At 36.2% G+C, this 12644-nt stretch overlaps 1 protein-coding gene and 1 non-coding gene across 4 annotated transcripts in view; both read left to right on the forward strand.

Annotated features, from left to right (window-relative positions):
* The window catches only part of HAT1 (histone acetyltransferase 1), a 61596-nt gene that overhangs the window by 23172 nt on the left and 25780 nt on the right, over positions 1 to 12644 (forward strand). For all 3 annotated transcript variants that reach the window (XM_045779828.2, XM_045779837.2, XM_045779840.2), the window contains exons 4-5: positions 1035 to 1155; positions 12234 to 12413. In XM_045779828.2, the coding sequence (XP_045635784.1) occupies positions 1035 to 1155; positions 12234 to 12413 (301 nt within the window). The remainder of the gene's footprint in view (positions 1 to 1034; positions 1156 to 12233; positions 12414 to 12644) is intronic.
* Positions 4119 to 4190, forward strand: LOC123783466 (small nucleolar RNA SNORD113/SNORD114 family). The gene has a single exon (XR_006777213.1). It is a non-coding gene; the product is annotated as a small nucleolar RNA SNORD113/SNORD114 family (small nucleolar RNA).

Genomic DNA, 12644 nt, shown 5'->3' on the forward strand with positions numbered 1-12644 from the left:
GGTAGTTTAGACAGAAATCTGGAAATGACACTGCTTTCAGGCACTCTTCTTCAGAATTCACTTTAAAAGAAATGCTTTATTGAGATGTAATTTACCATATAATTCATCTATTTAAAGTATACAATTCAGTGATTTTTAGTATATTGTTTTGTGCATTCATCACAATCAATTTTAGAATATTGTCATTCCCATCAAAATTCCTAACCAGTTAGGAGTCATTCTCTTTTTCCTCCCTTACTCTCCTCAGTTCTGGCAGTCATTAATCCGCTTTCTGTCTCTATAGCTTTACCTGTTCTGGGTATTTTAGATTCACATTTTGGAAGACTCTTTTTAAGCCAGAGAAGAGAATATCCAGGCATAGGTGGATTGCAGGGAGCAGGGCTGGAAAAATAACAGCAGCTCCAGATCTGCTTTCTCAGTTCATAGGGTGATGTAATTAGACAGATGGTTTTACCACTTTCAGCAACTCTGGATGTTGATGATGGAAGCAAGTGGTAAACTGGAGGAAAGACTGGGCCAAAGCTATATCTTAGCTGCTTGCCTAGCAAGATACCAGTTTAATGCCACTTGTGTCTGATTTGAAATGCCTTCTGGTACTAGTAGCCACAATGATATATTATATTTACTTGTATAATACGCTGGTCAACATTATAAGCAGTTCATAGGTATTAACTTGCTCATTCAACTCAAACAATGTCCCTGAGGTAAGTGCTATTATTCTGTTGTTTTATTTTTTTATTTTTTAAAGATTTTATTTCTGTGTAATCTCTCCACCCAAAGTGGGACTTGAACTCACAACCTTGAGATCAAGATTCACATGCTCTACCAGCTGAGCCAGCCAGGCGCCCCTCTCTTATTTTATAAATGAGGAAGGCTGAGGCACAGTTTAGTTACAAGTATTTATTTCTTTTTAAAGTAGGTAGGGTTTAAAATCATAAAGTTAAACTTCTTTATACATAGGACTAATACTTTGTAATGACTTTGCAAAGAGTCTTTCTGGGGTCTCAGATTACTGATATTTTTTTTCTTTTCAGTGAAACCGCTTTTGGTTACAAGGGTCTGAAGATCCTGTTATATTATATTGCTGGTAGCCTGTCAACAATGTTCCGTGTTGAATATGCATCTAAAGTTGATGAGAATTTTGACTGTGTAGAGGTAAGAACAATAATAAATTTATCTTTAACTCTGCTTTCCATTTGAGTATAAAACAGGTTTTAAAATTAAAAGGCTTGAGGGAGGAGAGGATCTGTTATATAGTAACTTTAATACCACATGTCGTCTTTAGTTATGGAGGTGGTTGTCTGTCACTGCAGTTAACCTTTGATCATGATCCTTAGCCTGATCTGTTTCCTGAGTGAACCTTCTCTAAAAACTGTTTATGATCAGAGTTGTATTTCGTTTACCAACTTTTGTTTTTTTATTATGAACATGAAAATTACCTCATTTCCCAGAAGTTAAATAAGACTTTAGCAATTTAGCAATAGCTAAGTTTTCTACTTCACATAGAATTTGCCTGTTTAAATTTCTCTTGCTGCATTTCTGATCCCACAGATTTTGCTAATATATTTCCGTAAGAACATGGACAGTTAAGCTGATGACATAAAACTCTTTGAAACAAATGAACCAAAAGAGGGTGAAGGCAGAGAGAGGCATTAAAGAGTATGCATCTGGGGCAGGCTGAATTATGGCCCCTCACGAAGCAGAGGCATATCGATGTGACCACAAGCCAAGGAATGCTGGTAGCCACCAGAATTAGAAGAATCAAGGAACAGACACCACTGGAGCCTCTGGAGGGAGTGTATCCCTGTTGATACTTTGATTTTAGCTCAGTGATGTTGATTTTAGACTTTGCCTCTAGGTTGTGAGAGAATAAGTCTCTGTTGTTTTAAGCCTCCAAGTTTGTGGTAGTTTGTTACAGCAGCCATAGAAACTAATACAGATTTTCATACCAGGAAGTGGGGTGCTGCTGTAACAAATAACTAAAACTGTAGAAATGTTTTTGGAAATGGGTAATGCATAGAAACTAGAAGAATTTTGAGGCACATGATAGAAAAAGCATAGACTCCTTTGTATAGATGGTTAGTAGAAATACAGACTTTAAAGGCACTTCTGGTGAGGGCTCAGAATAAAGTTGGGAGCATGGGAGAGAAAACCTGTATCATCTTAGAGAATAATGTACCATCATAAACAGTATGTTGGTAGAAATAGGCATGTTGAAGGAGTCAGAGGGAAATGAATATATGATTAGAAAATGAAGGAAAGGAGATATTTGATATACAGTGCCAGAAAGCCTAGCTGAATTGTGTCCTACAATTATATAGAAAGGAGAAAATGTAAGCAGTGAAGTTGGATATTTAGCTGAGGAGATTTCCAAATGAAGTATTGAAGTTGTGGCCTGTTTTTTTTTTTTTTTTTTTTTGTGGCTTATAGTAAATGTGAGAGGAAAGGGAAAGACTGTGGGAAAAACTGTAAAGCAAAAAAGATCCAGGACTCGATGATTTGGGAGATAGACTGGGATCAGTCTATCCAGGTTGCAGAAGACACTGAAATTAGGAGATTCATTGTCAGGAAAGTGTGCTTTGGAGAGAAAGCCCAGAGCATGGCTAGATAACCTTTTGCTCTTTCTGAAGAGATGACACACATGACTCATGGATCTCCTCAGTAATCTCAGCAAAAACCAGGAATAGAGATTGAATAGAGATCAAGTCCCTTGTAAATGTTGTAAACCCTCATGGCAGACACAGGTGACCTAGAAGCGTTTTGAGAATGTTATATCAGCAGAAACACTGCCAGTTTGGACTGATAGGTTGAGGAAAGGCTAATGAACTTCCAAAAATTCTATAGGTAGGAAACAGGCTGATAGCACTACTCAGCTACAAATATATGCTTCCTTTCAAGAAAAAGGATGATGGCCCAGAAGGTAGAGCTGTAGGGCACAGTATTCCCAGGTCTTGAACTCTTCTGGATTTCGAAATTGCCTGGTACCAGTGACTCCTTTCTTTCTACCATTTTTCTCCCCTTTGGATAGGAAACTACATAACTTATCCTGTGCCTGTCCCCTTCTGTATTTTAGAAGTAGTAACTTGTTTTCTAGTTTTACGGGTGGAAAGGAATTTTGTCTCCTGTTGTATCATACCCAGAGTCTGTTTGAATAGCTTAGATAATGACATTTTGGACTTGAGTTGATGATGGAGTAGTTGAAACTTTTGGGGATGTTGGGATGGGGTGAGTGTAATTTTGCATGTTGGGTGGGGTGAGTTAATTTTGCATGTTTGGGATGGACATGAATCTCTGAGGGACCTTAAGAAAATTATATGTTTTGGAGTTGTTCTGTTTCTGGACATCCCTATTTAAAGGCATTGAAACTTTTTTTTTAAGGTTTTATTTCAATTCCAGTTAACATACAGTGTAATATTAGTTTACACTGTATAACATAGTGAGTGATTCAGTAATGCCATACATACATCACCCAGTGCTCATCACAGCAAGTATACTCCTTAATCCCCATCACCTATTACCCATCCCCCCACCCACCTCCCTTCAGGGCATTGAAACTTTTCATCAAGAATTACTTCTGGGGGGGCGCCTGGGTGGCACAGCGGTTAAGCCTCTGCCTTCGGCTCAGGGCGTGATCCCGGTGTTATGGGATCGAGCCCCACATCAGGCTCCTCTGCTGTGAGCCTGCTTCTTCCTCTCCCACTCCCCCTGCTTGTGTTCCGTCTCTCGCTGGCTGTCTCTCTCTCTGTCAAATAAATAAATAAAATCTTTAAAAAAAAAAAAAAAAGAATTACTTCTGGGGCGCCTGGGTGGCTCAGTCAAGCATCTGCCTTCGGCTCAGGTCATGATTCCAGGGTCCTGGGATCAAGCTCCGCATCCGCTCCCTCCTCATCGGGGAGCCTGCTTCTCCCTTTCCCTCTGCCTGCCACTACCCTGCTGTGTGCGCTCTCTCTCTGTGTCGAATAAATAAATAAAATCTTAAAAAAAAAAAAAAGAATTACTTCAGAGTTGATTTTTTTTTAATGAAATGCCATTTTTGTCGCCGAATCACATTTATAAAATTGGAAATTGCATTCTTAGAGTAAAATTTCTTGTCATTTGATTTGAAAATCCAGGAAGTTTTGATCGATGATGACCACTGGTGGCGTATGAGTCATGTACGATGAAAATCCAGGAAGTTTTATCTGATCAGATATATCATATTGATAATACTGTGCTTCACATAACTAGGCAAAGGTTTTATGTATTACTGCATACTGGATATCATAACTTTCTTCTGTACAAGTAGCAATTTCTAACGCATTAACAATTAAACCAACTTTTTCAAGGCTTTACACTGACTTTAAACTTCTGACTTAAATCTTTTGCCAATCTCATACCCCATCTTTTTTTTTCTAAAACTTCTCATGACTTGGGACTGGTTGATTAGTTTCTTGTTTTTGTTTTTAATTTTGTTTCATTGTTAAGGACTTACCCAAGTTCATACAATGCTAGATAATCTGCATTAAAAAAAAGTGGAGTTTTTTTTCCTTATCATGTTTCTTATTAGATTGCTAAATTCTTAAGCCTAGCTAGATACTCTTATTAAAAATGCAGTAGTTTTCCTTGCGTGGTACAAAATTCACTGTTGTTTGAAGGTTTTGGTGTCTTTTTTTTTTTTTTTAAGTTCCAGCTGATAGTGCTGAATTGATTTCTTCCAAAGGAACTATTGACTTAGTTATTGGTAAATCTTTCAAATACTATTTGCAGCAAAAATAGCTATGTATTTGCATTGACTTCTAATTGCTCCGTTCTTGAAAACCAGGTTTTTCCATTTAGAAGTACTGTGTTAGGAGTAAGGAATCAATCTTTTATAATGTCTTCTTGTAGGATTATTTGCTTCATGATCGAAGATCATTTATTTTAATTACATGTTCAAGCAAAGACTTTTTTTCCCCTTATGAAAAAAGAATGGATAGTGGGTGTGGGTGGAATGAGCTTGCCTCTTCTATCTCAGTTTGCTTTGAGAATGTTCATTCCGCAGTGCCTCTGTGTTCTTGATGCCAGGGAAAGAGTGGCAAGAAAACAAAATCATTCCTCTCGTGGAGCTTATATTCTAGCTAGGAGGAACAGTCAATAAACAAATAGTAAGTAGTGTTAAGAAGAAACATTTTGCTGGTTACTGAATGAAGAGGAGCCATTGTAATGATGTAATAACCTGAGAAGAGCCTAGTAACAAGGACCCTGAAATGAGAACACTCAGAAATATCACTGTTGTTAAGTGATTGTGGTAGTGGCGAGAAGGGTAGGAAATGCTTGAATGGGTTGGCAAAATTAGATCTTGTCAGGTAAGAATAGTTGATAGCCTTTAGAGGTTTTAAGTAGGTAAATGTCATATGGTATGACTTATATTTTTAAAAGATCTTCTGGACTGGAGCGCCTGGGTGGCACAGCGGTTAAGCGTCTGCCTTCGGCTCAGGGCATGATCCCGGCGTTCTGGGATCGAGCCCCACATCAGGCTCCTCCGCTGTGAGCCTGCTTCTTCCTCTCCTACTTCCCCTGCTTGTGTTCCCTCTCTCGCTGGCTGTCTCTATCTCTGTCAAATAAATAAATAAAATCTTTAAAAAAAAAAAAAAGATTTTTTTGGACTGCTGCAGAGAACACACTGCAGGGGGAAAGAGTAAAAGAAGGGAGACCAGAACATTGCAGTGTTATAGGCAACACTACATTTAGTTGTCTGATTGAGGATATATTTTGAGGGTAGAGCCAGTAGGATTTATTTTTGAATTAAATATAATGATACAAAAAAGAGAAACAAGGAGGACTCTATTGCTTAACCTTAATAATAGTACTATTAACTGAGATAGGAAGAATTAGAGAAGTAGGTCTAAATATGAAAAAAAAATCAAGATTTTTGTTTTAGATGTGTTATGTGTGAGACTATTTTATATCATATTTGAGTTTTCACAGGCTATACTATGTAGTACTATTTTTATGTATGAAAAATACACTCTTTTAGGTGAGGTGGTCAGAAACCACAGCTCATCAGCTTAGAAGTTAATTTGCTTATTAGAATTGTGCCATTACGTTAATCTTTCATCATGCATTTTTCTTTTCCAAGCTGAGTTCTCCAGTTGCATGTAAAAGTTTTTAGTCACAATTAAGATGCTTGTAAAACATCTCCACTAGCCATCGTCTTTAAAGGCAACATAATTATTCTGAATTTTACTACAATAAACTTGATTATTTAGACACTGTTGGTTTGTTCCTCTAATGATTGTCTCTGACCTTTGCTTTTATCAGTACCTCCTGACCTCTCTCTCTTTTTTTAATTGAAGTGTAATTGACATACAGTATCCTGTTAGTTTCAGGTATACATTATAGTGATTTCATTTTTTTTGTTTTTTAAGTATTTTTATACATTATGAAATGATCCCCATGGCAAGTCCAGTTACCATCTGTCATCATACAAAGTTATTACAATATTATTGCCTACATTCCCTGTACTATATGTGACATCCCCATGACTGTTTTATAACTGGAATTTTGTACATCTTAATTCCTTTCATCTATTTGCCCACCCTCCTCAACTGCCACCCCCATCCCCCTGTCCAGTAACCAACAGTTTGTTACCTGTATCTGTGAATCTGTTTCTGTTTTGCCTTGTTTATTCACTTGTTTTGTTTTTTAGATTTCACGTAGCATAATACCCTGTAGGTCCATTGGGTTGTTGCAAATGGCAAGATTTCATTTTCTTTATGACTGATATTCTGTTGTTTGTATGTGTGTGTGTATGTGTATATATGTATTTATATACATCCTATCTTTATCCATTTATCTATGATGGACACTTAAGGTTGTTTCCAAATCTTGCCTATTGTAAATAATGCTGCAGTGAACACAGGGGTGCATGTATCTCTTCAAATTGGTGTTTTCATTTTCTTCCAATGCATATCCCGAAGTAGAATTGCTAGATTGTATAGTAGTTCTGTCTTTAATTTTTTGAAGAACCTTCATACTGTTTTCCACAGTGGCTGCATCAATTACATTCCCAACAACAGTGTATGAGTGTTCTCCACTTTTCTCTGCTTTTTAGTATGACGCGATCCCATTTGTTTATTTTAGCTTTTGTTGCCCTTGCCTGAGGAGACTAGTCTGAAAAAATATTGCTAAGACCAGTGTTAAAGAGCTTATTGCCTATGTTTTCTTCTAGGAGTTTATGGTTTCAAGCCTCACATTCAATTCTTTAATCCATTTTGAATTTATTTTTGCATATATGATGTATAGGAGGGGTCCAGTTTCATTCTTTTGCATGTGGCTGTCCAGTTTTCGTAATGCTATTTATTGGAGAGACTGTCTTCCCCATTGTTTATTCTTGCCTCCTTTGTCATCAATTATATTGACTCTATCTATCTATCTATCTATCTATCTATCTATCTATCTATCTATCTGGGTTATTGCTAGGCATTCTATTCTGTTGCATTGATCTCTGTGTTTGTTTCTGTGCCAGTACCATACTGTTTCGATTACTATAGCTTTGTAGTGCACTATAGTGTGAAATCAGGGAGTGTGGTATCTCCAGCTTTGTTGTTCTTTCTCAGGATTGCTTTGGCTATTCAGGATCTTTTGTGGTTCCATACGAATTTTAGGATTCTTTGTTCTAGTTCTGTGAAAAATGCCATTTGTATTTTGATGGAAGGTGCATTGAATCTGTAGATTGCTTTGAGTAGTACAAACATTTTAATAATATTAATTCTTCTAAACCCTGAGTATAGTATGTCTTCCCATTTATTTGTGTTGTCTTCAGTTTCTTTCATCTTACACTTTTCAGAGCCTCCTGCTTTTTTCTCTAAAGGTAATTTAATTGCCTTTTAGTGTAAGAGTTTATGACTAAGATTGTTCAGTCTTGATAATTGCTAGCATTTCTGGGAAAAGGTTTGGCAGAGGAAGTTGAAATACATGGGTACAGTTTGTATTATCTGTGAACTTCAATCATCTATTTTATCCTTGTCTCCCACTAATACGGATTGAATTTGAGAGTAGATGAGAGCAGATTTTTTAAATTTTCTGGATTCTTTAGCCTTTTATAGAAAACCCTGTGTACTTACAAAAATTTAATCTTGAGGAAATGAAAAAATAATCTTTGGTAGACTAATAATATTTCACTATGCGTTTTTTGATAATTACCTACCTACTTAACATGGCTTTTTTAATCACTATTTCAAAAATAACTCACCATAGACAAATTTACACAAATGGTAGTGTTTAGAAAAAGATACTAAAGATGTAATTTGGTTTTCAAATATGGATAAATACAAATAAAGTGTAAACATATTTATATCAGCAGACTACCAGTTACTTTCAGGTGCATTGCTTTATGTAGTGATGAGGAAAAGCAAAAATTGTTTCATGGGAACATCACATGTGTAACAAAGTATAGAACATTGGAAGTTGAAATGACCATAGTGAAAGAGTATACAGTCTAAAACATTTCATCATGACTCACCTAAGAACTAAATAGAATAGTTACCATTAATACTTCCTTTTTTTAAAAAGCTATTGCTAAATGTTTGGAAAACATTCGTAAGGCATTTCTTTATTAATTAAATAGATCAGGTTGTATTCTGGATTCTTGATCTATTCAGCTTAATTTTTTTTTTTTTTAAGATTTTATTTATTTATTTGACAGAGAGAGAGACAGCCAGCGAGAGAGGGAACACAAGCAGGGGGAGTGGGAGAGGAAGAAGCAGGCTCATAGTGGAGGAGCCTGATGTGGGGCTCGATCCCACAACGCCGGGATCACGCCCTGAGCCGAAGGCAGACGCTTAACCGCTGTGCCACCCAGGCGCCCCTAATTTTTTTTTTTTAACACAGGTTTTTTAAAAAATTTTTTAAAAGTAGGCTCCATGTCCAGTGTGGAGCCCAATGCAGGGCTTGAACTCATGACTCTGAGATCAAGACCCGAGCTGAGATCAAGAGTCAGACGCTTAACCAACTGAACCACTCAAGCGCCCCTTCCTATCTTTTCTATAAGTACATTTTTCCATAAGTTTAATTGAAATTTAAAATAATACCCTTGAATCAGGTAGGGAATTTTTCAGTGGTCTTCAGAAATATAATCTGAACTTTTAGCTACAAGCATTGGAACTAAAAGGCTTCAGTTAATCTTTGATTCAATGTTGAATTTAAAAAAGATGAGATGTGGGGGTGCCTGGCTGGCTCAGTCACTACAGCATGTGACTCTTTTTTTTTTTTTTTAAGATTTATTTATTTTAGAGAGCACATGCACATGCTTGCCTGGCGGGGGGAGAGGGAGAGAAACTCAGGCGGACTCCAAGCTGAGCATGGAGCCCGAAGTGGGGCTTGATCCCATGACCCCGAGATCACATTTTGAGCCAAAACCAAGAGTCAGATCCTCAACCGACTGTGCTACCCAGGCGCCTGGAGCATGCAACTCTTGATCTAGGGTTTGTGAGTTCAAGCCCCATCTTGGACTTAGAGCCTACTAAAATAAATAATGAATAAAAATTTTAAAAGTAAAAAAGTTCTTTTTAAAATGGTAAGATGGGTTTTTCTGTAGTGATGATTTTATTATCTGGCCAGTAATCCAGTATGAAAAATGAATATTTAACTGAACTAAATTAGAGGAGTACAGATCTCTACAACCAGTGGTAATAGGATTTTTTTTTTTCTTAAAACAGAATCTATTTAATAGGGAAATGCATACATTTTTTTCTCTAGTGAAGCAAGATTCTGAATTGTAGGTTTGAAGAGCCCTTTGGTTTTATGTTCTATGTTTTATGTAATATATCTGATACAAATTTTCTCTAACCTATCATGTATAACAGAGTCCTCGTTTTTAAACTTAGCCTTTTATTCTCCTGTAAAAGTTCTTAAAGTAATGTGTAAACATGCCCAGAGCAAAATATTTATTTGAAGATATTTATTACGATATATAGGTATCCTTTGAAGGCTGAAAGCTAACTCTCTTTCAACTTTGTTGAGCTCAGACCTTTGGGTTGCTCTGTCTTCCACCAGAACCGCTACTTGAAACTTAGAGTTTCTAAGAAATCTTTGAAGTACATTCGATGCAAGATATGTGAAGTTATTTGATCATACTTTGCAATGCCTTGTTGAGAAGACAGGATACAGGGAAAGTTTGTTTAGTTGTTGTTGTTGTTGTTGTATTAGTCACCATACAGTACATCACCAGTTCTTGATGCAATGTTCCATGATCAGGGAAAGTTTTTAAAAGTTAAAATTAAATATACTGTGAATGCTCTGAGTATTTTCTTTTAAACTGGTTGATTATAAACCTCTTTATTTAAAAGTAGCGTTTCTTGACTTTTTTTTTTTTTACCTTGAACTAAAATTATACTACTTTGGGGCGCCTGGGTGGCTCAGTCATTAGCGTTTGCCTTCGGCTCAGGTCATGATCCCAGCGTTCTGGGATCAAGCCCCACATCGGGCTCCCTGCTCAGCAGGAAGCCTGCTTCTCCTTCTCCCACTCTCCCTGCTTGTGTTTCCTCTCTTGCTGCCTCTCTCTCTGTCAAATAAATAGAATCTTTAAAAAAATTAAAATTATACTACTTTCTCCATTGTTACTTTGGATTTCAGTTGCCACACATCAGACCCATTAAGACTATTCCTTATTATTACAGTTTCCTCTTGTAATAATTGAAATTGTATATATTCTATAAAATATGTTTAAGATAGTCTCTTCACATTAGATAGCAGTTTAAACAAAAAATGTCAAATGTAGTTTATTTGGTTTAGAGGGTAAATGAACACGTATTAGAAATAAGCTGTTTGGTAAAATACTGAAGAGCTATATTTTAAATAATAGCTCTTCTTTTTTTTTTATAGCTATAAACAAGTTATGTATAAATGTTGGTGGTACCAGAGCATTGAAAATAAAACTTGTTTGTGATAAACTCTGTCCTTGGTTCTCTATCCTAAAATGTAACTGAATGATAATAAAGTGCTATTCATCTGCAGGTGCATTGCTTCTACTTAGTTAAAAGATGGTTGAAAGGACAGGAATTAGTAGCATGTTGTATTAGCCTTTTGTAGTGTATTTTGTCCTAAGCATCTTAATTTCCCTGTTTTGAATGCTAAGTAGCAAGGGTCTTGGTTTAGAACTAATACCCATCATGCATGTAAACGGTATGAAAGAGCTGCTTAGTAAGTTAACACAAAGTGTTCTTGTGTCAGTCCTTGTGGAAATAGATACAATACAAACATTACAGCTGAACTCACGGCAAACTCCATTAAGTAAAAACCTGGCCTCATTGTTCAGGAAAAAGTTTGAATAGAATGCAAGCTCATTTTGTTGAATGTAATGTCAGGCTTTTAGGGACTGTATTGAGGGATAAGGTTTTGTTAAGTTGAGACCAATTCATTAAGTTTTATTGCCTGGTGAGAAGCAGTAATACTTTATTGTAAGACTTCATCAAATATTCATGGTTAAAGAGAAGTAGTAAATGTATTCAATCAAGTGGTCTTTTGGGGTTTTGAAAGGGATTATGAAGTCTGCTCAGCTGATAGTTTTAACATTCATTGAGGTTGTTTAACAAGGGTAATTTTAGTCTCTGAGTTTAATTTTGTTGTCCAGGCTTGTCTCTTTTTACTGTCACAAATCCAAGTCTATAAAAATTGTGTCACATTATAGGGATGAGTGGATAATATATCCATTCATGTAAATTATGTATGTCCTAGGTGGGTATATTTTTTAAATTGTCATGTTAATACTGAGTTTAATGTATGAAGGAGTTATGACCTGTCTGTTTGTTCATTGTGAGTTTGCTATTCGTTTGGTCAGACTACAACCTCACCTTACTGCTGCTTGTGATCTTTTCATGTCTTGGATAATATGGTCTCCTTGACATACATAAAATAATAAGCAGCCTTTTGTTTGGGCCAGTTCAAATTGTCCTGAAGGGATAAAGTCAGCATTTTTTAGATGATGTTAGAAATTTCAGTAGCGTTGCCCTCATTCTTATACTTGATTTCAGGCTACCTGTCTCTTCTTTTTTATTTCTGTATTATACTTATGCTCATCTCAGATTTGGGTGATAGTCTCTTGTGCACACAAAACTCATCCTTTCCCAGTTCTCCCTGTCTTTACTTCTTTAATTGTGAACTGCAGTTTTGTGATTTTTGTGAGTTTTGTCCATTTCAAAGAAATTAAGCATATTCAACTAAAAGTCAAATTTGTTATTAATTTTTTCATACGTCTTTTAACCTCTATTCTTTAGGCAGATGACGTTGAGGGCAAAATTAGACAAATCATCCCACCTGGATTTTGTACAAACACGAATGATTTTCTCTCTTTGCTGGAAAAAGAAGTTGATTTCAAGCCATTTGGAACCTTACTCCATACATATTCTGTTCTCAGTCCAACAGGAGGGGAAAACTTTACCTTTCAGATATACAAGGTAAAGATAAATTTGAATATTTCTTGGGTAAAAGTGCTCCATTTGCCTGAAACCTATATGCTGTTTTGTTGTGTTATTTTCAGTGACTCATTTCTAGCTTCAGGAAACAAGTTTCTATCAGCATTAAAAACAAAGATCTATTTTGTATGTGTGTTTGTGTACACATCTTAATCTGAGACTTCTAAACATTTTCCCACAGGATAGTTTTGTGTTCTACAGACTTTCACTTAC

The sequence above is a fragment of the Ursus americanus genome, chromosome 1, assembly GCF_024610735.1.
Source record: "Ursus americanus isolate L20-20 chromosome 1, mUrsAme1.1.p, whole genome shotgun sequence".
NCBI lineage: Eukaryota > Metazoa > Chordata > Mammalia > Carnivora > Ursidae > Ursus > Ursus americanus.